Source organism: Coccinella septempunctata, chromosome 2 (assembly GCF_907165205.1).
Source record: "Coccinella septempunctata chromosome 2, icCocSept1.1, whole genome shotgun sequence".
NCBI classification, from domain to species: Eukaryota; Metazoa; Arthropoda; class Insecta; order Coleoptera; family Coccinellidae; genus Coccinella; species Coccinella septempunctata.
In genome coordinates, this window is record NC_058190.1 from 43,670,051 (window position 1) to 43,697,261 (window position 27,211).

At 35.2% G+C, this 27,211-nt stretch overlaps 1 protein-coding gene across 2 annotated transcripts; it reads left to right on the plus strand.

The window, feature by feature from the left end:
* On the plus strand, nucleotides 1-27,194 carry LOC123306844 (prohormone-3). Of its 2 annotated transcripts, none has more exons than XM_044889009.1 (5): nucleotides 1-151; nucleotides 15,095-15,241; nucleotides 18,285-18,417; nucleotides 25,832-26,073; nucleotides 26,289-27,194. In XM_044889009.1, exons 2-5 carry the CDS (start codon nucleotides 15,104-15,106, stop codon nucleotides 26,427-26,429), a joined length of 654 nt encoding a protein of 217 aa, XP_044744944.1. In that variant the 5' UTR covers nucleotides 1-151; nucleotides 15,095-15,103; the 3' UTR covers nucleotides 26,430-27,194. The 2 variants fall into 2 exon arrangements, with proteins under 2 accessions (XP_044744944.1, XP_044744945.1); XM_044889010.1 differs by having other exon boundaries at nucleotides 25,835-26,073.
* The last annotated feature ends 17 nt before the right edge of the window (nucleotides 27,195-27,211 follow it).

The following is a 27,211-nucleotide window of genomic DNA, read 5'->3' on the forward strand; positions in this document are numbered from 1 at the left end:
TGAACGTTTCGTATGGATCCGTATAACTGCACTGTGGTGCGTTATTCCTAAACCAGCGTCCGTGAAAGCACAACTATTCAGGAATAGTGAGTGAGCCAGTGAAACAAGTGTTTTAGTGACAGTTTTTTGTTCCACTCTTATTGGTTTTTGAGTGAGTATATCGCTTGAATAGCTCTCACTTTAAGTGATTCGGTCATGAATTTCTCGGAATTATGTTCAGTTGCGAATTGAACTTTCGAAAATCTGGAAAGTTTTTTGAGGATCAAATACAGGATATACCAGTCTAATCTTTCCAGAATGATGCACATTTTGAGGTCCCTAAAGAAAAAAATTATGTCCTCATTAATATACTATTTTGCCATCTAATATTCATATTATAGTAGGTACTAAGTTTTCATTCTTTTATCGTCTTTATTTTGTGGATAAAAATATATGGGTGCAGAGAGTCTTACTTGGAAAAAAAAGTTTTCCAACTTCCTTTTGCACTAATTTGTCCTGAAAATATCTGAGGAAATCACAATAAAAACGCGTCATATTTCAACTTGAATAATAAGTAAACGTATTTGATTCAAAACTAATCTTCAATTGAATTGAACTGAAAGTATCAAGATTATTTCACTTCAAATGATAGTTTGAAACTAATGTACATTCTGGGTGTCCCAACACAAACACGTCAACCTTTAAAACTAGTTGAACATTGATTATTAAAAAATCTATCGGAAAAAACATTTTTCTTTGGAAACACGTTTTGAGGAGAACTCTCTCAAGTTGTTGAACAGAATATGAAGTCCAAAGAACATATATCTTTAGGTTTTTTTTAACCTACATTTGTTTTTTTATAAGGTTTTCAACTTCGAATGAAAACAATGAAATATCTTAAGGAATTAACCAATATTTCGTTTCAAATTCATCAATAATAATTAAAAGATAATCAGTCAAAACATTAACAACAAGTTTCACAAAATTTTGATTGTTCAACGATGCGAGAATTATTGGTTTTTCAGAATAAACTTTTTGAAAACTCAATGGACAATCGTAAGTTCTATGGGAGTTTATGGATCATTATTCAGCGCAAGACTGATGTTATAAATTCTCAATGCTAAATTCTAGACTATTGATTGCAAACAAATCGATATGGATCAATCAATCAATCACTGATTCCCCAATCAAACTTTGTAAAACCTGGTATTAGTACATAGGTCAAATGTAACATCTATATATAGATCAGCGGATAAAATATCAGCACCAAATTAAGCGATACCAACGCCCAACAATGTATTTTCACTCTTTTGTTTCTAAATTGGGGCAAACACTTCCAGCAATTACATTCAATTAGGAAATAATTAACAAAGACATAATAAGTCTGGTACGACATCGTTAGTCTTAATTTCAGACAGAATATTCACATTTATGCTTGATTCTTTTGTTTTTCCATGCTAACTTTTGATAAAGAAAGTATCTGAAAAAAATAATTTTTTGAGTTAAGGAAATAATTTTCCAAGTAGGTATATGAAGTACGAGCACATAGTTTTTACTTGTTTTTACGATTGTGCTATTGCATATTACGAATTGAAAAATTTCTCTTAAAATTATATTAATTTGCATTCAAAGTATTGTGAGATGTACCTAACATTAAAAAAAAAATTCATAGTCCTCATTCTGCATTCATTCATTACCGCTCCAATATTTCTCAGAATTTTCATATGTAAAAATAGGTTTCCTAATGAGGATTCTTTCTATGCGAAAAAAAAACAGTGTTAATATTTTTTTCATACGGTTTATTTTTTCGAAATGATATGCCGATATGAGTATCAAATAGTTTCACCCTTAATTGAATATTCGCCCATTATTAACCCAATTGTCGAATGATGCAAATTTCTGAATAGATTTTGAATACGTGTTCCGCTAAAACAGTTTTCAGGGAGGATGACATGAATGAGGCATGCAAATCTCATTCGCAAGTTATGAAATTGCTAATTCTCGTTGAATAGGAGGCGTACATTCCCGATGAATATTTCATCAACGCGTTATTTCGCAGAATTACAAATGGATTTCGTCTAACCACATTGCTTTTAGTGATGGTCCGACGTTACATCACATGAACAGAATGTCATTTATTTTCGGAAAAATGAAAATCTACAACTGTGGACATACTGTACTGCTTCAGAAACAAGAGCATACTAATAAACGTGGAACTCTTTCAAAAGAATACAATGCTGAACATTAAGTTTTACATTTGTAAATGGAATATCAACTTCTAAATTGGGTACCATAGTCATATTTAAAAAAATGATGGATGCCACCCAAACATCGAAAGAAAAATTATTTAAGTTATACAGAATGTACCGAAATTAATTCAACAAATTTGGTCACAGATTCATGACTCAAAATGAGGAGAACTCTATTCTTGATTTTTGACAGTTAAAGCCCCTCGAATTTCATCCCTAAAAATTGTCTTTTCCTCTCATCCCAGGATCCAGTCATACGAAAATAACTGAATTTGGAGTTTTATGATATGTGAAATATCCTGGTGCTACCTATTCTGGGGATTTAACTCCGAAAAAGTGGGCCTCCTGGCAAAAATAAAAATAGGGGTCTCCTACTTTTGTCTCGAGAATCTTTGATCAAATTTTGTTGCATCAATTTCAAACATCCTATAGTTGACGAAATTGCCTAAGATCACGTTAGATACAATGGATTAATGACGGTTATTCACGTCAACAAAAATAGCTTCGATAAAAAAACTCTCAGCCGAAACCATTTAATTCACATCTATAGCTGTTATAAATTCTCCACAAGCACCCCTCTATTACTTGGTGAGGAGAATTCCTTTCATGTTGACTAATTCTGAAATAAATTCAAAACTTGTTCATTAATTTGGTAATGTGATTTAATCACGAAAGCACTCAATCATTCTTCCCCTTTGTCGTAATGAAATTTCTGGTTATTAACAATCTGAAAATCTCTTATTCTCCTCATATTCATGTTTTGGTGTTCAATATGCAATATGGAATCAAATATCTCCATATAACTTCATTCGTAGCAAGTACATTTTTGTAGAAAATGATCTCTACACTTTTAGGGAGAAAAATTATGATTTAAATGAAGTTTGAATCAGTTCCTAGCCACCTTTCATCAGTTAAACGTTGAAGTCAGGTTAAAATGTTTCTCTTCCTTGTTTTCGTTGTATATCACATGCCGGTGATTTTCAATATGTTTAAAACATCTTCTTTTCATAGATACGACATCCAACGATAAGGTAATTCGAAAATGCTCCTGATTGGTCTATTATTTATGATTTCAAAATAATCAGCCTAATTCTACCAATAGGATTACGTTACGGATCATCTTATCATCATATCTATGTCTTTTTTTAAGAATTTTCAGTGATGTCAAACGTCAAACCTGATAACAATACGGAACCGGCCCATTCGCCATTTTGCAACGTGGAACTTGCATCAGTCAGAATATAAACACTAAACCTTTCCAGCAAAATATGTATAATCCATATATCTATTATATAATAGATATATGGTATAATCTAATAGCCAGATCTCCACCACTTATATAAAAATATGCTGCAAAATTCATGGATTCAATGTCTTGATTTGAAGAGTTTTTCAATATGAATGAATCTATGATGAGTTGCTGATATTTATGTTTCCCGAAGATGCATATTTTCCGCATCATCTCAAACTTTCTTCAGGGTTGGGCCTAAGTTTAAATATCACCAATGGCGTCTAGATATTTTTTCATTTCCGTATAATATGGACTCTTCAATGGTTTCCCTATCAGACTATCAGGAATATTTTATAAGAGCCCTATGCTTTTTTCATTGAAAGCACAAGGTTATAATCATTATCCTAATTTCACCTTTAACTAGAGAATCCTGTATAAGTATTGAACAATTATATATACATACTTTCACAGTAATTCCACGAGAGTTCAATAGTGTTCTGATGAATAATTTCCCAGGAAAAGGTCAACATTATTTGAGTGGCTTCGATTTTTCCCGTCTATGTATATCCCTTACTTCATCCATAATTGGCCAGTCCCAGTCTATTCTTGAAACGTTTCAAAACATCCGTTTACATTGGAAAGTTCCCAAGTAACCTATCGATTTTTCCTGTGATGTTTCCCTAGGGTGAAAACTGATTCAATCTTCAGAATAATTGATCCGAATTTATCTTTGACGTTTGATAGTTTCCGCAGTACCAATCCGAATCAAAAATTGAGAATCATTATAATTGCTTATTATTTTTTTTCGATTATAATACTGGCCCAATTAGTATCCTTCTTAACTAGATACATGGTTGAATTTCCGAAAACTACGTATACAAAATCCAAGAATTACCAAAGAGGTAAGCAGATTTACGAAGATATGCTACCCTTGGTACCCTTGGTGATCAATGTCCTTCGTATGCGACCGTGCAAGCTTCAAAAGAAGTAAATTTTCCATTGAAGATAATGACCGATCGGGAAGGCCAGTTTCTGTGTCAGTCCCCGAAAATATCGATGTAGTTCATGACATGATTTTATCAGACCGTCGAATTGGGCTTAAACGGATATCTGAAGCACTGAATATTTCATTCGAACACGTTCATAATATAGTTCACGTCAATTTGGAAACGAGAAAAATTGCTGCAAAATGCATCCACAAATGTTTGAATGTTGACCAAAAGCGTGCAAGGGTAGAAGCATCGCATTCGATCTGTGCTCGATTTGAAAACGATGTAGACTTCTTAAACCGAATTATTACTATGGATGAGTACATTTCTATGATCCAGACAATCGATGGGATGGCGACACTCTGGTTCTCCAAGACCTAAGAAGTTTCGTGTCCAAAAATTTGCTGGAAAAGTTGTTGCTTCAGGATTGCCATGAAGTAATCATGACTAATTTTTTGGATAAGGGTTGAACAATATCCGCAAATCACTATTCGACATTACTGACCACCCTACAGAAAAAAAATTAAGGGAAAAGACGCGGAAAGCTATCCAAAGGTGTTTTGTTTTTGCAGGACAACGCCCCTGCATTCAGATCTCATGTTGCCATGCAAAACATTCGTGATTTAGGGTTTGAATTACTACATAGAACACCGCTCTTATTCGCCAGATTTGGCTCCATCCGACAATCATCTTTTTCCTCAACTGAAGAAAAGTTTAAAAGGTCGTAAATTTTCTTCCACCGAGGAGGTAATAAAAGCTGTGGAGGTCTAGTTTGCAGAGCAAGAAGAAACATTTTTTTTTAAAGGTCTAAAGACGTTGCAGGTTCGCTGTAATATATGTATCCAATTAAGAGGAGAATATGTTGAGTGTTAAAAGATTTTTACTTTGAAATTTTGTTTGGTTCTATAGTAGGCTTAAAATTTTTTCAATATATCCTCGTAATTCCGCTGTTTTCAGTCGCAGTTAAAACTATATATTCAATCGTTTGCGTCAAAAGTGTTCATTTATAATTTCACAAAATATTCACTTGCTTAGCAAATGCAAGATAGATATAATCTTCGCCTTTTGTGAGATACCAATAAGTAGTTCATCCATTCCCTGGAAATAAAAAAAAATTCATCTCTATGTGGAATGTAAAGTTGAATGGAGTATTCTTCACATCTCTAACAGGATATTCCCAGGAAACCAGTACTACGTGAATTTTTGTTCTATTATTTATTCGGAAAATATTCGATAAGCTGAATTCGAGAGCTTTCAACAGTTATTTATATGACCTACTTCCATCGCAATCTTCTGGGATAAAAATTGTTCGGATGTGGAATTCTATAAAATTCAAAACCTTTTTCTATTTCTCCTTCTTTGTTTTCCAAACACTCTTCGAACGGTTTTTGTAAACCCCATTTCTTTCGTTCATTCATCGTTCCCAATAATAAACTGTCACTTTCCATTCCAGCACACCCTTCAGAAATTGAAAATCAAAATAGATTTGTACTGGATATTATTTTTTTGAAAAATTTCTGAATTATTAGTTGATCCAAGAATTCCTTCAATCAAAAATACTGCCTATTTCAATAAAGGTTCATACAAGGTCATCATTTCTTAATCTCATCCAAAATTATAGGGGAGGACTACAAAAAATTTAATTTTCATTTTGTTAACGAAAGTAACCATCATAATCGTTTTTTTCTAATGTTATATCATTTTTGGATTTCCCATCGAATTTAGATGTGACTTCAATTAAGAAATCACTAATATTTGAGCTTTAAGACAAATATTTTCAAGTTAACAGGTTCTATAAAAATTATTCGGATTTATTGAAGTTTTCACAACTGCATAATGTGAGTGTCCATTCGATATTCGGAATATATCGATGTGTTTCGACAATCCCTAGATTGAAGTGACCTTTTCCAGTTTCAAACAGTCCTTCTTGTCCAATTGAATAGGCGTGGTTTAATAAAGCTATAATTCACAGAAGGGAAAAGGGAAACAAAATTCACAGAGACACGCAATCAGATAATCTCGGGTAGTTAATTATTCGAGTGGAATATGAAAAGCAGGAATACATCATCGTTACCGATTCTCCGTCCTGTATTCCGCCATATCATTTAAGGGCGTCTAAATGAATCAGGAAAATGAACGTAGTAGGTAAAGCATTTGGGTTGTGATCGTCATTAAACGAGACTGTATGTTCTGCACCTCAAACGAACATATCCTGCACTGTTTGTTTTGAATGAGCAAGGAAATAGAGTGCTTTTCTGTATAATTAATCAGGTTAGCTTTCAGTGAGATGCACTAATTCTAATTTATTGCTCCATCTCTCTATTCTGTACGAATTCAACCTGCTCAAATCGAATGAGTGTGAATTAATCTGATTGCGAAGACGAATACTTCCGAAATTGAATTTAAATTGTTTCTTGTACATGTTTCACATTCAAATCTCGTCGTCAAGGAGAGTGCAGAATTTTGAAGCTTAATTCCTTGCTTATATTTCTGAACGGAGTGTCGGATATGCTTTTCGTACTCTGCATCTTCTAATATTCTTTTTACAGGTTCAGTCATACCTAATATCACACCATTATGCTGGGTTCATAAACTTGGGTGAAATAAGAATTAAATTAACTACTTAGAATTAACAAAGATCAATATATCAACAATCATTCCCCCATCATACATCTATTCTCAATATATCCCATTATCAGTCTCTTGACTTGATTCAAATTAGTAGAAGATCTGGTATTATGGTATTTGAATTAAAGGAGATCAAGTTAAGGATTTCGTTTGCTCAGAATGCCAAAATCAATACAGATTTTCACCAATCTCTAATTGCATTGCCTCGTCAGAATTTCATTGCAAGATATTAAGTATTTATCAAAATTTTTTTCGCTACAAAGTAGTTTTACATCATCCAAAAACAAAATTTTTTAACGAGTCCTACTCCATTGAGATTGAGAAAATTGGTTGGTAGTGAAAATATATTGAATAGATTAATAACTTAGAAAATTAAGGATTCACTGAAGTATATATGATGATTAGAAATAATTTCGTGTTTCGTTAAAAAAAACTATAAATATAGGAACTGTGTGTCTCTCATACACACTTTTTTTCTGAGGTGATGACACATTTTTAATTTTTTTCCTTAAAAATCAGAAACCTGGCAAAAATGATACTCAGCAGACATTTTATGGGATTCAGATGGCAATAAAAAAACTGTTGGTGTAGTTCCCCTAATTATTCATTCAGACCCCACCCCAGTATTTACAAATTTTCACTGACGTTTGAACACATTCAAATCGAACCGAAAATCTACATCTAGTTGGGCTGTAAATAACTTTCCACATAAAACTTCCGTTCACTGATTGGGTTGAAAAATATCAGAAATAATTAAAATCCAGATCTCTATGAAGACTCCAAATTCATTTTCAATTCCTTTGAATTGATGAGGCTTCATATTCTTCAATCGTTGATCCAATATTTGCGTTAGGTTTATAATTCCAGACTGCAATCGAATTAATGGAAGGACATTCAACCTATCAACATAATATGTTGGCGTATGATTTATTAATCGCCATCGACGTTTTCACTTTCTAAATGAGTTAGCTTTAATTTGTTATGAGGATTCGAAGAAAAACTTCATATGGTCTAATGGCTCAATCAATAATCGGGTTAGTAAACAATATCGGAACTTGGAAATGACTTGTGGAATCTCTAAATAGAGAAGGGCACACAAAAAATATAGTTATGAGTTTATTGATAAATAGATGTTGATAATTGCTTCTTCATAAAGGTGATGTGTATATACATATAGTTAAAACTGATGGAATGGTTTGTTGATATTGATTCATAGGATTTTTAACGAAGATAGATAAGGTTCTTCGAGACTTGAGGGAATATAGGTGTACACCGTAAATGAGCTGGTATTATGCCTGAACTCACTCGCTCAGTTGACGAATGATGGAAGTATGTGCTTGAAAAATTTCTCTTATGTAAAGGTATCTAGGAATGAAAGTATCCATGATGTTAGATATTCTAGGAATCAAATTCAAGTAGATATCGTTGCTAAAAACTTACAGACCCTAAAGAACACAAAGAGCCCTCCCGCACCTACCTTAGTGAAGGTCCTCCAAACTCGGTGGCTTAAGACATCGAAATGTGACGAAAATGTTTCGAGCTTTGTATAGCTTGAAAAATGCATGCAAATGTCAACAACATCCCAAGTTTCAATAAATTTCCTCGATTAGTCAAGTTCAGTGCTGGTCATAGTATTTCCATGAATTAAAGAAATTATATTGTACATCTTTGGGTGAAGTCAGGTGGTAAGAGTATATACAGGGTGGGCTAAATTCGTTGTCTACTGTGGGGATCTCGAGAACTGTAGGAACTAGCAATAACAGGCCGGTTCTATTTTTAGATTTCCATTACTCAGGAAAAAAGAGTCAGACTTTTTCTTCTAGCTGTTGTAGTTCTCAAAATCCTCTCAATAGAGAACGCCCTGTACAGGGTGGACAAAATTCGTAGTCCACTGAGGGGATCTCGAGAACCATATGAGCTAGAAGAAAACGGATGAGGTATTTCAGAGCTCTTTTTCAGAGAAACAAATAATGGTGAAAACCAAAGAGTTAGGTTAGGTTAGGTCTAACTCTATAATCTAACCACAGACATAGAGACATGGACTGTGCCTTCCCTTTCTATCTAAGCATGAAATACGGTGACAGAGAGAAACGCACGTCGGGCATGCAGTTGTCTTTTTCTAGAATTTTGATTGGTCCACACTCACCTCTATGTGAACAAAAAAGAGACAGGTAAATGCCCGACGATCATTTCTCTCTTTCTATAAAAAAGACAATTTCATGCTGACATTGCTCAGTCCATGTCTCTATGTCTATGAATCTAACTCTATAATCTTTGGTGAAAACCGTAGCCTCCTACGATTCTTCGTTTTTGAGTTATTACCAAAAATGGGATTTTGACGATTTCGAAAAGTTCTTATAACTTTTTTGTCTTTGGAGTTACAGATCTGAAACTTGAACCTTCTAAGACACTTTTATATGTAGAATCTATTAACAAAACGAAGAAATTTTTGCCAATTTGAAAATATGTAACAAATTCAACAAAGTTTGCATTTGAAAAACGAAATTTCACCTAATGATTCGAAATGAAAAAATATTTTGAGCTCGTCAATGGATTCTTCGTGAAGAAGTGCGTAAGAAGGTTCAAGTTTCATAACTCTAACTTCAAAGACATAAAAATTGTGAGAACTTTTCGAAATCGTTGAAATCTCATTTTTTGCTAATAGATCAAAAACGGAGAATCGTGGGAGGCTATGGTTTTCACCATTCTTTGTTTCTCTGAAAAAGAGCTATGAAATGTGTCCTCTGTTTTCTTCTAGCTCTTTTATAGTTCTCGAGATCCCCTCAGTAGACATTGTAGACAATGAATTTTGCCCTCCTGTACAGTTACACCTGGGAGTCCTGGGACACAATGTATTACAAAGAAAAAATGCTGAATGAATTCATCATCATCCAATACATCGAATGTATGTTTAAGCTGATATCTCGATATAACATCAGTATCCCCATTCGGAATATTGAAAAATTGAATCCAACACCAGCATTTATCAACGCCATCTTTTTCGTCTCCCCTTCCATCGTTCGTGATATGAATGAAGCCCTAGCAGGCTCCAAATCTGAGTCTCTTCCCAATAATACTCGCGGAACACACCAAAATGGAAAGACGTCGCACACGCCTGATGAACTCAACGTGCCCATCAGCCCTTGCGACAAATAACGTGAATCAAGCTCAGACGGTGACATCAGCATCCTACCTGAGCAATTCCGTCCGAACAATTTATGCCGACAGATTTGTAAAATATCGCGGGTTGTATTTCAGGATGGAATAAATCGAATCTTGCCGCCGATAACAAATCGCGATTTATTTTCCAGATATCTGACTTGATCACGGAATTTTATTTATTATTCTCGTGGCGATGGAGAAAAGGAAACGTCAGTTTCGATTTGTTGGAAAGGTGGGGAATTTTTTTTCCGAGACAATGCCCACGTAGCAAATACGCTAATATTCAGCCATATATCTACTCTGTTATCGGTGGTTTCAAGTGATTATTCTTGTAGGGTGGAAGTTTAGATCGTGGACTAAAATGAAGAGGGATGATCTTGGAGGTCAGCTTGAGAGACCGCAGGTGTTTCATGAATCTCTAAAATGACGCGTAGCTCTCAGCTATATTTTAACTAACATAGTAGTTTTATATGATCTTTTATTATTTATTTATTTATTTATTTATTTATTTAAATTAACGTGTCTCGACAGCTATGGTCATTGACACAAGATCACATTGAAAGTAGTCAATAAAGATTTAAATAATATGATTTTTTAGATTCTGAAAAATATCATCGAATATGGATTCCGATTGAAGTTATTTTTTGCTTTTTAAACTTCTAAATATTGGTGATACACACATTTTAAAGAATGCAAGTCAATGAGATCACGCAAAGTATTCTTCACTATGTAGAATGTTAGGTTAGGTGTATCATAATTATAGTTCATTCACTTAAATCATTACAACGAGTAAGTACATCAATAAAAAAATTCCATAAAACACACAGAAGCTACAAAATGTTGCCTTCAAGAGAAGAAAACATAAAATCAAACAATCGGTACAATATACAAAATAAATCTACAGACATATACAGGGTGAGTCTTTGACTCTTACAAATATTTTTGCAGTAGATTCTTGAGGTCAAAAGAAACACTTTTTTCCTTATCATTTTTTCCGATTCGGCCCTGATAAGAAGACATAGCCATTTTTAGTTTTCATAATGAACTGTGCCACCCCTGGACTGGAAGAACAAAATTACCTTCAGAAAAACTAGCTAAATCTGGGATACTACACATCTGTGGATCTTTCAAAAAAAGTTGTATAAGGTCAAAATACCCAATTTTTCTAATTTCACAGATATTTTTCATTTTTGAACATCAAATTACACGAAAATGAGAACAAGAAAATATGAAGAACACTTTTACTTTAAAAAACGTGCAAATATTCATTGGATCGCATCCAACTTAGTTTCAAGAGTTGAATTGTTTGAATTTTTGGTATTTTTACGGTATGATCATAACTGGCAGACGTGGGTCATATCTTGTGTTCGATAATGATTCATCAAATAAATGAAAAATTATATTTCAAAATTCATTTCGTTTGGTGAAACCGTTTATGAGATACAACTATAAACAAATTTTTTTATGATTTTTCAACAGCCTGTATATTTTAAACCGAGCCGATTCGGAGAGAATGCTCAAGGAAAAAAGTGTTTCTGTTGACCTCAAGAATCTACTGTTGAAATATTTGTACAACTCAAAGGCTCACCCTGTATAAATCATATCAAACATGAAAATCTAATAAAATTAGGAGTTTTCACATTCGAAACAAATCTATATTGATTATAAAGTCAGACAAATTAAAATCTTCTTTCGACTTTATTACAGGGTGGTCTGAAAGTGGTTAAACGTGATACCACCCTACTTTTTCAGAAGAGAAAACCCAATTTCAAACCATATTCTGAATCTGAATATAATTATGATTTTGAAATATCCAAATTGCTACTACTTTTTCCAGCATATTTCGAAGTTTTGATAGTTTAAACTGGTGTTGAAAACTGTTCGAAATAAATGCTGATTTTTTTACTGGATTCCCGAATAGTTTTCAAGACTTCTTCAGTTTTTCGAATCACTCTTCATCTAATCTACCAGTGGTAAGAAAGACGCTGAAATTTTTCGAAAATGTCTCAAAAAATACCAATAAGTCTATTCTTTCAAATGGCGTGTGTTGGCTACTCTAACTAAAGGGTACTCTTCATTTTTTGGAAACATTCTATACCTAAAATGAATTGTTTTCAACATTTACTCTATATTTATTTAAATATTACATGGGGAAATAATTTTTCCGCATTTTTCTTACTACTATAACCTATGAACACGAATCAGGAAGTAGAACTAAAAAAATGAGGTTCTTTCAGTCTTTAGCAGTTGTTATTTTTGTAGTAATCATAAAAAAAATCGACCCCAAGCATTGTCAGGAAATGGAATCTGCGAACACGAAGGTGTAGATTCGCTTACCCAAAATAGCCGCATTTCGGTACTTAAAAAAAAGTTCCACCACGTCCCATATTCCCTCGTAAAGATCGGAGGACCGAGATAATAAAAATAAACACATAATAACTATATTCAGGCAGGATCGATCGTGTAACACGACTTCGAACGTTTGACGTAATTCTAGAATGATTGTTGACAAGAGGAAATGGGAAAACGCTTTACCAGGAAATCATTATTTTCCGTTTAGGAGGAAATTTCGCCGATTCTGCCGACTTTGTAGGGTTGCTAGGGGGTGGGCTGCTTCGAGAAAGAGTTTGTGCACCTGTTTCTACCGGTAATATTGGAGTTGTTATTATGAAATTCGCAAAGTGCTAAGTGGAAACACTAACTCGATTTAGGAGTCCATTCTTCAAGCTGAACTCGACAGAACTTTGGTTTCTTGTTTTCGGGAAATTGTAAATTTTTGATCGACGTTTTTGTGGGGAGAATTCTCGGAGTTTTATGGACTAAGAGATTCTGTCGGAATTTTGAGAAAGGGAATGGATATACTTTCCTTCTACAGGGTGATTCTTTGACTCGTACAAATATCTTAACAGTAGATTGTTGAGGTCGAAAAAAACTTTTTTCCTATACCATTTTTTTTGAATGAGTTGTGCCAATTCTGGAAAAACCTTCAGAATAACTAGCTAAATCCGTGACACTACAAATCTGTGGATCTTTTAAACAGAGTTGTATTCAGCCAAAGTACCAAATTTTTTGAATTTTTAGGTACTTTTCAATTTGTGAACATCAAATTACTCGAAAACGGCACATTATACGAGAAAATATGAGGAAAACTTTTATTTTACAAAACACTTAAAAATTCATAAGGTATCGTCCAACTTAGTTTCAAGAGTTGGGTTCTTTGAATTTTTGGACGTGGATGGTATCTATAGTGTTCGAAAAAGATTCATCAAATAAATGAAAAACTATATTCCGAAATTCATTTCATTCGATGAAACGGTTTGTGAGATAGAACTAAAAATAATATTTTTTTATGGTTTTTCAACAGCCTGTATCTTTTAAACCTAGCCGATTCGGAGAAAGTGGTAAAGGAAAAAAGGGTTTCTTTTGACCTCAAGAATCTACTGGTAAAATATATGTACGACTCAAACATAAAAATCCAATAAAATTAGGAAATCCCACATTCGAAACAAATTTACATTTATCATATGTGAAATCAGAGTCAGACAAATCGAAATCAATTTTGTGAAACATTTCTTCCATACAGTGGCGGCTGGAGCATATTTATCGTGGGTCGGCAGATATATATATATATTTTTTTTAAATATTTTCTATACCTATGTATTATGCAGATTTCTACATCACCATGGGGTACTTCACTCGGTGCGTTAGTTTTTCATAGTGGAGTTTCGCCAAAATTTTTGTTTCTGTTTCAATAATCTCTGAAGATTATCCGGAAAATAAAAAATGATTGAGAAATAACTATTTTAGCCCTGCATACTACTTGAAAAATAAACATATTTTCGAAACAAATATGAAAATAAGAACCGAAAATATATATAACAAATAAAAATACTCTAAAAATGCTTATCCATAAAATAAAATTGGAAAAACAAACAAAAGTGCATTCTAACGAAATTGAGAATTGCGAGAAATTAACTCACCTCGAGCGCAAACGATAGAATCGAGATATCCCGAACGATCATTCTTCGAGTTACCGAAGAGAGGCGTTCTAGGGTCGGCAGGGTCGCTGCCTGCCGGACCTATATGTCCTACACCGTGCGAAGTATTGAGCCAACAATATCAACTTTCATCATAGTTTTGGTCTTTATTCTTTGAAAAGTTCTTAAAAAATTTTCGGAATTTCATTAGTATTATATATTCAGCACTCACGTTTATAAAAATTAACAAATACGATAAAAATTCGTTTTAAATAACAGCGATCTCTTGTAATTTGTTATGTGAAACTGAAACTATCGAATATTGGCGGAAAAAACATTGAATAAGAGGCTTATCTAATTTTAATTGTTATCCGAATGAAATTCCAACAAAAATTAATCAAGTTTGAAGCAATTTGACTCATTGATATTAGCGCTCCTTCGATATGTTTACCATTCAGGTTCGGCATGCTGTAGTCTGCCGTACCTGAATGAACAGAACGAACGGTCGGTCACTCGGTCGCTAGAGAAGGCATCTGCGGCGCTGTCTTCATAGCTCGATTGGAGATGAGCGTATTTTGTCTACGGACCGAGTAGATGTGGGATTTAAATGAAACAGCGTATTTCAAAGAAGTTCCATATTCCATTGATATCAGATATCATATGCCTAATATTTTTATAAAATTTATTGAGAGCTATGTAATGTTTGGAGAATTTCTAATACATTATTATTTTACACAAGTGAGAATTCACATTTTTGCTGCTCGCGAAATTTTGGGTCGGCACTGCCGACCCTGCCGTCCCTGACGGGCCGCCACTGCTTCCATAGTATGTAACTCTATATTCTCCACATTTTAATTTTGGTTCATCTATTTGTTTCAGGTTAATAACATGAGATCTTTAATATCCCTACTGGCAATATGTCTAGTAGGGCAACAGACAGCACACGCTTGGGGAGGTCTATTTAATAGATTTTCCCCTGAAATGTTGGCGAACATGGGATATGGAGGACATGGAGGATTTATTCAGGTTAGTAGTCCAATGTAAATCGTACAAATATTGAGCAGAAATAGACAATACTCGATAAACACGTACATTCATTCAACAACAAGAATTTCTAATTTGGTCAATGAAAACACGCGTTTTTTGTGAAAAACAATTCAATGTTTTTTCCGTTAATAACGAGAAATAATGTCAGCCAACTAGCCACCATAGTACCCTTCGAAGGACCATGCTCTTATCTTTGGCGTAACTCCAAAAACAAAAAACTCCACAGGTGTTACATCCCACAGTCATGCCGGTCGCTCTTTAAAATCGGTCGGTAGAGAAATTTCGAAAGATTGTTTCGTTATTTGCATGGAACATAGCCCTTTTCTCTTAAAAATATTAACCAAATCCATATCTTCCAGTTGCTAAAAATCTGCACCAATAAGTTACAGGTTTTGAATAGAGATTTTTGAACAATCATGTTTGGACTTTACAAGCCTCCAATGCAGAAACTCTGTTCAGTAACTAAGCCTCCAAGGTAATGTCTACTTGGAAGGTACTAAGTAGGGAACCTGGCTTCGAACCACATGTTATGCAGTGTGTTGATGAGGCCTGTCCTAGCATACGCACCTTTGGTTCGGTACGATTATGACTAAATACCAGAGTAAAGCCTGTCTAAGCATTACGAGCGCTCTGAGATACACCCATATGACAGGCATGGAGTGTCTGCTGGGTTTACCTCCTCTACACCTTGTAGTTACAGAGGTGGCTATGAAGACAACTCTTAGAGTCTGGGAACAGGGGCAATGACATGATAGTAGACTGTTTAAGGCGCACTGCAGAGCTCTTAAGATGGTGGAGGATGTTAATGCATTCCTTCTCCATAGCGAGACCCCGCGGGCACCAGCTTTTTCTTTGACAAACCCTACAGGTTAATTATTACTGATAGAAATCCATAGTCTTTTTATACCAAACAGAACTCTCGTAGCTGAAGCTCCCACTTGGTCCACTGAAGACTCTAGGATGTCCTCAGAGACTGGTATGTGGATTTTGGGACCACGTTTCAACCCGTCAACCAGTCAACTAGGATAGAACTGTTCTCTAGTGAAGGATGAGCTGCTGTATGCTGATCTTGTGTGCACGAATCATAAAAATGCAGAAATGTTCTAAGAGAGCTATGCTTCAATAACGGTTTGAAAGCTCAGCTTTTGTTGATCTGGAACCGGTACTCATCTGTCGTTCATCTGTCAGGACTCAGGCAGTCACGGCTTCTTATTGGGAGAACGTCTTCTAAGCATGAGATTGATTTATTTGAGCACAAACATATCTCAAATTGCAGGGTACCTACATAATTAAACTGCATTCAAATCGAGTCTGATGATATTTGACCTCAAGAGAACAACTTCAACCTGTTTCAACATCATCCTAATCGAGCATTTCGGTTAGAATTGCCTACCCCATCTCGCCGCTGAATAAACAAGTTCAACTCGGTTTGGTGCTCAGCCCTGAAAAGCTGGTTAACGCTTTATGTGAGTTCTGCGTAGAGAAGGCAGACCCGAACTAATATTGGATTCGTGGAATTGTGAATTTCGCCAGATGGCCTCATATAATACTGGCTGAAACTGCCGAAAATCCTGAATAAACAAAGAACAGCCATTTTGGGAAAATCAGGATCGGATTTCTACTCATTCGAGGAACATCGAAAGAGATTCTTTAATTTTTGATATAATCATAATATTGAGCAATATAGGAATGTTAGAAACGAAATAAAACACGTAGGTGAGATACAAAAGCAGGGAAAATTGGACGTTCATAAAAGAGGAAATATTGTCTGATCGTAAATTCATGAACGTGGAGTCATTTTGTTTATCAAAGATTCAAAATTATTTCCTTCAAGTAAATTTGAAAGCCCTTCAGAGAACTTTCGGCTAGAGTTATAGAGGGTTTGTTTTTGACCTGTATATATCAATTTACACTGTTTTATGTATCTTTTCAACAGAGCCGAATTTATGAATTTAACAAAAAAATGGTAAAAAGGAAATGTGTTTCGTTTGGCCTCAGGAATCTTCTATTAAAGAATATGTACAAACTGAAGACTCACCCTGTATAATCTGACAACAGAAGCAGTCTTCACGAATCATTCTCAAGATGGTGGTACCTTGGCTTTCACCAGAAAAGGACTCCATATTTGTTTTCTCAATTGAAAAAATCTCGTCATGAGCTTTTTGCGAAATGGCTCGTAAAATAGGATATGTATTTAATAACGGGTTCCGTATATGATATTTTTGGACCATAGAAGTATCATTCGGTTTCAAATATCTTGGATTTATGAGCGAATACTAATTTCTGTCAACAAAAATCATCCACAAGCCACAATATAACTCTATAAAACTCGGTGATAACGCTGAATCAATACAACAAATAACAATCCAATCACAATCCCATTATTGTTAGGGAATAAATTTCTCTGAATTGTTATACCGGAAACTCAGCTAACGAAGTTTCCGAACTTTTAGACTTAATAGATTATTTAATAAGCTCCCAACCGAATGAAGGAAGTTGCAGGGGAGAATTGAATTATGATCTCGATTATTTCTGAGTTATTTTCTGTCAACTACTCTGGCTGATCTTGAACTTTTCCTGAAGTTTTATTAAACTACTTGAAGGCGATGTTCCTGAAAAGTTTTCTCATTTTTCATCGAAACAGGAAGATTGAAATCGAATTGAATTTCATGTTTAGTTAGAGATTGCTGAAACGATTTGTTACTTCGGAGCAAGTCTGGAAGAAATTGAATCATCTTCATTTCTCGACGAATATGGTATCTGCAGAATATAAATTTCTCTGGGGATCATGTAGTAGTTATATCAAGATCAAGAAACGTTTCCTGGAGCAATCTATTAGTAATTTTGAATTCCAGGTTGTTTCACAATGTTGAAATATCACATTAACAAAACATACCAATAAAAAAAATTTTAAAAAGGGGGTAAAACTTCATACCATTTTGTCCGCATTTAGATTCATGAAAAGTAACCAATATGATAAGGAATGACTAAGGAATACCAAAAAACTTTTACAATTTTTCAGAGGGCTGGAGAGGGAGATGAAGGAATCTTGGAAGAGTATAGCAGTGATGTTGATGAAGAACCCTGTTATGGAAAAAGATGCACGGCTAATGAACATTGCTGTCCGGGATCTGTCTGCGTGGATGTTGATGGAGGTAAATTTTATTTATCCAATATTTCAAATAGCGTCCAAAAATTAAGTTGTATCAAGATATGAAGCACATTGTTGAATCGGATCAAAATGGGCATACTTTTGTCATCAATTGATTCTATTTGAAAGTGCAGAGTCACTTTGCTGAATATGCTGTCCATAACTAATAACTGTACTTAAAGAACTTAAAAGCGAAAAATAAAAATGGGTATTTAATATTTAAAGCGTTTCGTTTCTAATAATAAAGGACAACAAATACACTATCTTGATGAGATAGACAAAGATGGCTGTCTATGAAGTCTGCAGCAAACGAGAAAGGTCGTAAAATTTTATGGGATTTTTATGGCCGGTTGCTGTTGATGCTAACCAGTGTCATCTGTTAAATAAGACATTGTTCTTTTTATTTTCTAGTAGGCGCTGTTGCCAAATCGTAAACTAGAAACGGAGCGAATTAAATTTTAAAATCTCATATTTGAAGAATGATCTTGAATAGTTTCCGCTGTGCATTTGAAAAATTCATGAATGAAACTCGTAATTACTCAGTTTAAACTTGCATATGCAGTGATAACCCGAATTGAGGAGAATTCTTCATTGCGATTTACCGAATCATCCGAAATATATGGAGTACGGTACTTTTGACGTGTATATTCGCAAAATACCTCAAGACAGCATATCTACCCAATTTCCAGTTCCAACTCAGATTTTCCTTAGTTGCCAGTTCAAACTAACATAATTATAAGTACATTATTTTCAGTTCAAACTGAAAATTATACAGAGTAATTGTATGTTCGAACTGACAATCATATGTTACTTTAAGTTCAAGCTGTCAATTCAACATACTTGTCAGATCAAACTGGCAATTACTTCTGTAAAATTGTGGAGACATGGTAAAATTGTCAAATATGTATAATTATGAGTTTTTTTCTCCACTCAGCGCTTTTTGCGAAAAATGTCCTTAAAAAGGACGTATATTTTATATAAACCAGCAAATCCTTACCAAGTTAATTTCATTTTCCAAATGAAGCTAAGAATTTGTCTGACCTGTTCACCTCGCTTATTAAAATTTCGATTTAAAATAACTTCTACAAGTTGGCGAACTTCATTAAACTCGTTATAAATCAACCTTCACAATACATTCAGGTGAACTTTATATAATTCATAGTTCATACCTGCTTCATCCAAACATGGTGGATGCGGGGTTTATATGGACTTCGTAGAAGTTTACGGCTCAGCTTTGTTTCGTAACTGAATATGTTCATACCGGCGCTGTTCTGTGCAACAACGTTCAGTTTTATTCCTCGCCAACCATCATAACTCCCTCATATAAAGTTAGTAATGAGGGGGCATTATCAACAACGAATTCTGGCCATAATATTCACTATGTTACGAAACTCCCAACATGTTCCGTATAATAGTGTAGCATAAACAACAAGTAATAGCCAAGTGTAAAATATATCACATGATCTCCATAATGAGAAACGCTATTTCGATATTTCCCTGGTCACGCAACGATAATCGCCAACAAAATTACTTCACGCTCAGTGCGTCCTGGAAAGATCCAGCAAAATGCCATCGATTTTCATGAACCCTATATTAGGTTTATTATAGAAACTTCTAATGGGAGTTTCGATATGTTACCTTCGGGGTTAAGGACAAATTCGGAATTGGATTCGGTATGGAACTCGCAACAACAATAATTACTCCAACTGAAACCCTTTGTTTCGGTGGAAACTACCTAAACACATGGAAAGAAGATCTGACAGACATTTCCAACTACTGAAGATTTTCTTTCAATTAAAATTATTCAAAAATAGAATCCCTGGGTAGCCCTAGGTAGAACACGAAGATTAAACTGTGTTTGTATCACTGGGGCAATGATAACGTACCCAACTAGATCATTACAGATCTCACACCTCTTCATCTTATGATACATATAGATTAGCCCATGCATGACTAGCCAGGCAATGAGGGAATTGCTTGGTCAAGCAAGAAACGTTTTGGACAAGAAACTTGTAGAAGTGAGGATCTAACCTTCTTGAAGTCACCCCAAATACTGTTATTCCCCCTAATATTTCCAGGAAATTGTACTCAGTACGTCTCTGGATATTTATGGTGAAGCTTGTTACAATAACAGCGCGGTTCTCTCCCAGTTCGGGAGAAGATTAAAAGTATTTACATAAAACCGCTAAAGTTGTAACATGACGAGGCAATTGTTCTGTAAAATGAATGAAAATGAAAATTAGCGTTTGTTTTAACTAAATTGGGATTAATTTTTGGTGGGTAATTCAGATATCTGGAAATTCCTCAGTGTAGATGTTATAAAACTGAATGCTCATTTCTGGTCCACTATTCCACTGAAACTTCTTATGATTAGAAATTATCTTTATATTGGTATATACCTATATCACATGCTGCTTGACCTTTGAAGCCATTAACAATTTCAATGTGCCTTATTTCATAACGATGCAAAATGGTGTAGGAGCCGGTAATAATACATATATTGCCTAGAAGCACATATGACACTCGAGTAGAAAATGAACATTCCGGACAAATTGAACTCTAAGATTTTGTTTCCAATTGATAAGGGCTTCTCTTTCTCAAATATTATAGCTTTTTGGTTCTATGGAACAGTAAAATGAATTTCCGGATACACAATCCTGTAACCCTGCAAATATTCTCGAAAAAGTGATATTCAAGATCCAAACTCTCAGTCATTTTGCTCCATTGTCGTCGAGGTGGGAGTTTGAGTTATTCTGATGAAGTCAAAAGAGACCGAAACAAAATTTCATTGAATTTCAAGTACGGGACTGCGGTAGATGACTCCGTCATCGCAAAAATGACACGAAACGTAAACATATGGCTGGGCAATGAATGGTTCAGTACCAAGTTCATCGGATTAGATGCATCAGGTCCCTTTTGAGAGAATCATAATTGTTGTATCGTGCAATTTAGGGTGAAAAAAAAATGTAGAAAATCGAGGCAGTTTCTTGAAAGGGCTTATGTTAGTTATGTTGAAAAAGTGCTATGATGTTTCCCCATTTCATCCCATTCTTATGACGATTGTTGAAATGTTCGAACAAGAAGATTGTGATGCACATTGTGGAAAAATTCGTGAATAATCTAGACGAATTTTATTGGTGAGATTTTGAAGTATTATTCTATTTTTTACATTTGTGTTTTAAGTCTCTTCTATCAGTTGGTATCGAAATGAGCTATTTCATAAAATCGTGATACTAGAAATAATGAGAACAATTCGGCAATCCTAAGTTTCCATTTTCATTACCACGTAAATATCGAACGAGCCAATATCCTAAACGAAACCACATGGTCGAATCAGGAGATAAGTTGTTTCCACTCTTTTGCGATAATTCAGCTAACAAACGGTTTAGGGTCGAATTAGGATCTATTTCAGTAATCATTTTCCATTTTTTTTTTCAACTTTGTCACTTGAAAGTTTTGTATTGGTGATTTTTAATGAAACGCTTCATTTTGACCAGTTCTACCTTCTGTTGTTGAAAAAAGCCTCACCTTCAAATACACCCTGTATAACCTTTGAAGAGCTTTGTGGAGAGACATTTTTTGAAGAAGAATTTGCTGAACTTCCCCCAGCATTCTTGATCGTTTAATTATTGACCACTAATTCTGGGACATCCTTTATATTGATTTGAATCAGAATAATAACAAGTCTACTCCTATATATTTTAATACAGAATACAAATGAGTAAAAATGAGGTAATGTATATCTTTCGATAAGTGGAGCAGTTATTACGACCTATATGGTCTTCGTTATAGTGCTACTCTGTTTTCATTTTTACACAGAAGATGCATATTGGCGAACTGATTAATTTTGAGGTATTTTCGGATGTGACAAATTGGAAAAATCTGGGCCTAGACAATACTGAGTTCGGCTCTGGATTCAGAGGCGTTCCAGAACAAGCTAGCAACATCTATAGTCTCTTTTATCCCGAATCCTCAATCGTCTCATTTCCAGCGACAACTCATAAAAATACGACGAAAAAACCACTCAAGCTTCTTCCCAACAGGTAGAAAAAACGTAATCCCCTTCGGAAACTTCCAGAAAATACGTTTTACGAAACAAAAAGTCCCATCACAAAACAGCGTCCTCCTGTGGAGACGAAGGCGAAGGTAATGAACGTTATCTACCAAGTTTTCCCTCATGCTATCGCGTCGCCCCATAATGCGTTTTCCGGCCTCGTGCTGTGTTCTCGGAAAACTTGGGAAACTCCTCGGAACATTTCCGATATAACGTGTTGGGTTATTTGGTTTTAATCAAAAAAGGAGATAAAAGGATGAGTCGGCTGCTCTACTTGTTGTTTGGATATTTCTGCTGCCGTAAATCTGCTTTCATTGTGTAATATGACCAAACTGCTGTGAGGGAGCAATTTATGAATTTTCATTCATTTCTATCTAGGTTTTCCAAACAATGTTGGACTTCCCTTATTCTGTATGGGGAGTCCGGGAGAGTTGAACACTTTTTCACTCTGAAGCCACTTAATTTGTATCTGTAAATGGTAGCAACTCATCTCTTTGCATGAAGATATCATGCCCAAATAGGTAACGATAGATAATTGTAGAGTGATGGTGAGATAAACATCAAGAGTACAGCAATTCTTTTTTTTTTGGAACCGAAAATTGGCTCATGTCTCCCTAACCCGTAGGAGAGTTAAACAAGGGGCGAGAGAGACTTGACCATAAGTTTGTTTATCAGGAAAAACATTGAAAGAAAATAAATTCCAATAACCAACGATTGTCTATGTCATGGTTGTCATCCTCAGATGTATCAGCGTATAAAATTTATATTTTCTATTTCAGAGACACTCTCATTTATTTTCGAGATGGTTTTTTCTTTTTTTGAAGCAAACTATTATTATCTAAGCTCAGTGCGAGAATCTTGGACCACTGATTATGTCTCCCGACCATAGCATGGGTCAGGTCTCCCGCACTCCCTTTTAGTCTATTCAACAGATGTTTCCTTGAAACTCTTACAACTTACAACTATTATTAAAAATGCTCATCGTTTAAAGAACAATATTAATCAATGAAAGCAATAAACTAAATAACACCACGCACCTATTATACTTTTCAGACAGTGTAACAAACAAAAATTAAAATGGAGCCTCCACTAGTTGTGCCTTGTTACTAGTCATTGAACTCTAAAAGAACTGGAAGGGCCTCTTAGGTACCGAAATACGACGAAATGTGTGTCCAACTGAGACGGAAGATGTAGAGCAGTCCATCTCTTTCTAATGGTTCGGCAACCAATTGAATAACCGCATCAGACGTCGGACGCAGCAGTCGTCTCACTTCAACGCCCCGGGTTGTTTTTGTTTACATCGTTATAAACCAATTGACAGAGCGCAGAGAGAGATAGATTGCTCTACATTTTCCCTTTCAGTCTTCCTCAGTTTGCCTGCATCGAGATGCCATTCCAGTTCTTTTAGTGTTCAATGTTACTAGTATGTCGCAAACTATTTACGATACCGGTAGCGCGAAACTTGAATTGAAATATTTGAGGTGGTTCAAGTCTCCTACCTGAGCAAATCTCCCGGACTCCCAATCATCAATATTTATTTATAAAAAGTTAAAAGGGCCTTCTACTGAGCATTGAATTGCATCAAATTCCTCTGGTCCCATACGTTTACCTTCTTGAAATCACCGTTTGAGGAATCTCTTGTTCAGAGATGAGATATTCTAGATTTTAAAAAGGGTTGCGTTGCACTGCGACATTAAGATGTATTAATTGTTCCCCAAAGCTGTTTAAGAGAAAAAATTGTTGAACTTCAGTGTCTATAAAACTTGTTTTCACAATCGTTTTTCCACGGTTTTTCAAAATATTTCGATAAAAATAGCGGCGGGTGACATCGGCGATTAAATTCTTTATATATTGTAAAAATTTCCATAGTTATATATACCAAAATCACGCTGGAATTTAGGAATTCCAAATATTAACTCTCGCGTGTTAATTTCTATTTTTCAACTGTATCAGTTCGTAATTCAGGCACATTTCCGTACTTAGGGTAGCATCCGTAAAGCAACCAATGTCGATCGTCTTGATCCCGAATCGTATGTACTACATACCCTTAATAAGAAATAAGCCAATTCAATTACCTACTATGTTTTCCTGTGGAGGTCATAAATAATAAATGTGTTGCCATGAATTAATCTAATATTTCAAATGTTTTCAGGCTTCTCGTATCATATTATCATTCATTTTCTACGACGTTATACATTATCTTTCCTTCGGTCCCCACAATCTATATACCCCCTTTCCATTATCTGAAAGGAAAAGTTCCTCAGCTCATTTGACGATCGTTTTTCGCTGGACGCTATTAAGAAGGAATAAAATCCAATTCAATCACCCTATATGTTTTCTTGTGTAGGTCATAAATAAATGTGTTGACATGAATTAATCTAATATTCCAAATGTTTTCAGGATTCTCGTATCATGTTATCATTCATTTTCTACGACGTTATACATTCTCGGCGTAGTAGTCCAATTTCAAAATTGGGTCCGTCGCAGAAATCATGCCTCCGTGTTTAATCCCCCTTTGATGGCCTCCCAAACCATTTTATTTCCTATAAAATGAAAGTTTGCTATTGAACCCCAACGCAGCTCCAATATCGGCACTGTCAACAATGGCTGTGGGCTGGTTGAAATAATATTTGCCGAACCTGTTACAGTTTCCATTTACTCTAAAACCGTTTCGAATATTGATTGTAATCGTCAGGAAGCGTAGAAAATAACTGTCTGTGTTGTTGGTTCAGCACGATATTACACATGAAACGGAGTTTCTGAATTGTGCTGCTATCATTAGGTATATATTATCATCATAGGAAATAAAATCTCTACTGTATCGGTGTAATCAAAAAACAAGTGCGGGTGATTAAAAGGGTTCGATATCCGATGAAAGACTCCCTTCTGCCTATATATTCAACTATTAATGAATTAAGTTAAGGAAATGGAGATGGAAAATCGTCATTTAATGAACAGTTTCACAAAGACATATTCGATGATTCAATTCGAATTTGAACACCATTTTCCATATCTCACAATGCCCGTGTTTCCATCCCACTCATCCACTTCAAGAAGCATATAGTTAGAGCGTAGAAAGCTCTACAGCGTAGATAGCCTCTACCTAAGGGTTAGAGGCAAGCCTAAACGCTTCCTCATTTATCGCGTTTAAGTAGTATTGCCTTTGAAATGTTCTCTGGAGAGTCTTTTCAGCTCTTCTTTATCATTTGGTTTGTTAGTTACATTTGCCTTGACTGTCATAACTTTTTTGGAAATGCTACATTTTCTTTCTCAATTTCATTACCTAGTATCCGTTACGGAACTTTCGTATCTATCACGGCGTTGATTTATATCCAAATGGCTCCTTTTTGATATTTTCTTCCAGTAGTTGGTTCTTGCCTGTTCGCTTACGGCAGACGAGTGGGTGAACTTTGCCGCAGAGATACTGACTGCGAATCTGGATTAGTGTGTGCTGAAGCAGAACCAGGAACGATGACGAGGGTGTGCAGACCACCTGTCCACCAGGAGAAGCAGTATTCGGAACTTTGCAACATGTCCAGTGAATGCGATATTTCTAGAGGTCTCTGCTGCCAGCTGCAACGCAGACACAGGCAGGCACCAAGAAAGGTATGCCACAATTGATACACATAGTTTAAATACACTTGAACAACCACCCTCCCCATGGGCATTACTTTATGCAAAGTAGAGATAGAGTCTAGATGATTTGATTTGATTCGATTTGCAATTTTCGCAAAATGAAACAGGAAAAAAGCCGAAAAAAGTTAATGGATGATAAATCGAATTACCAATGTGTCAGTCCATTTAAGGCTTTTCCATTCCAGGTCTGCTCATATTTCAAGGATCCCCTGGTTTGTATCGGGCCCGTTGCCACGGACCAGATCAAGAACTCCGTGCAGCACACCGCAGGCGAAAAAAGGTTGACCGGCTTCAGCAGTTTCAAGAGACCGTTGCCAATGCATTAGGCAAACAAAAATTTATGTCAAAGGAGTACCTTACAGTTATAAATCTGTAAATTTTCTGTAGTGTGACGATGAAAGAAACATTGCGTTGTACGTTCCCACTGAACAAAACTGATTCAGCTAGTAACAAACCCGAGGGCCAGTGCTCCTGAAACAGTTTTTGTCGCATGAGCCCTTCTTTTGTGGGAAGTTGATACGAAACGTACGACACAACATTTTCTGATAACTTAATCAGATGCATACATTGAAGTATGTGTTTATCATTCAAATTCTATTTGAATTCAAAAATCGGCTGAAGGTTTTGATTGATTCTTTGGATATAGATAAGGTGTTTTTAAGCACTTTTACTGGCCTAGTTAGTAACTTAGTTTGTAGCTTGTTGCGCATATTTAAATATAGGGCGCGCGCAAATTATAGATTTCACCTGAAAGTCTCTTGATCGACTGCGACAAGAATGAGAGATTTTCCCCATAGAAAATTTGAATTATTTAAAACTGTAAAACTTTTAACCGTCTAACTGTGATGATTAAACATGGCAGTACTTGCGTAGTAATACTTCGAATGATACTTCTGCTCAAGTTAGACCTGACAAGTTTTTAGTAACTTGGGCAGAAACCAGTCTGCTCTCAATGGAGTTACGAACATTAAACGCAATTATTTGTCTTAATCAGTAAAATATGAATACATATCATGTGAAACATATCATATTATAACTACTATATTGGTGTTATATTACTAAATATATTAATAAATGTATACTGCAATTGGTTTTATCGTATCTCTTG

Coding starts and splice junctions, on each gene's coding strand:
- LOC123306844 (XM_044889009.1), top strand. CDS start 15,104: ATGAGATCTTTAATATCCCTACTGGCAATATGTCTAGTAGGGCAACAG. Junction 18,418..25,831: donor CTGCGTGGATGTTGATGGAG/GTAAATTTTATT, acceptor ATTTTCTTCCAG/TAGTTGGTTCTTGCCTGTTC. Junction 26,074..26,288: donor ACAGGCAGGCACCAAGAAAG/GTATGCCACAAT, acceptor TTTCCATTCCAG/GTCTGCTCATATTTCAAGGA.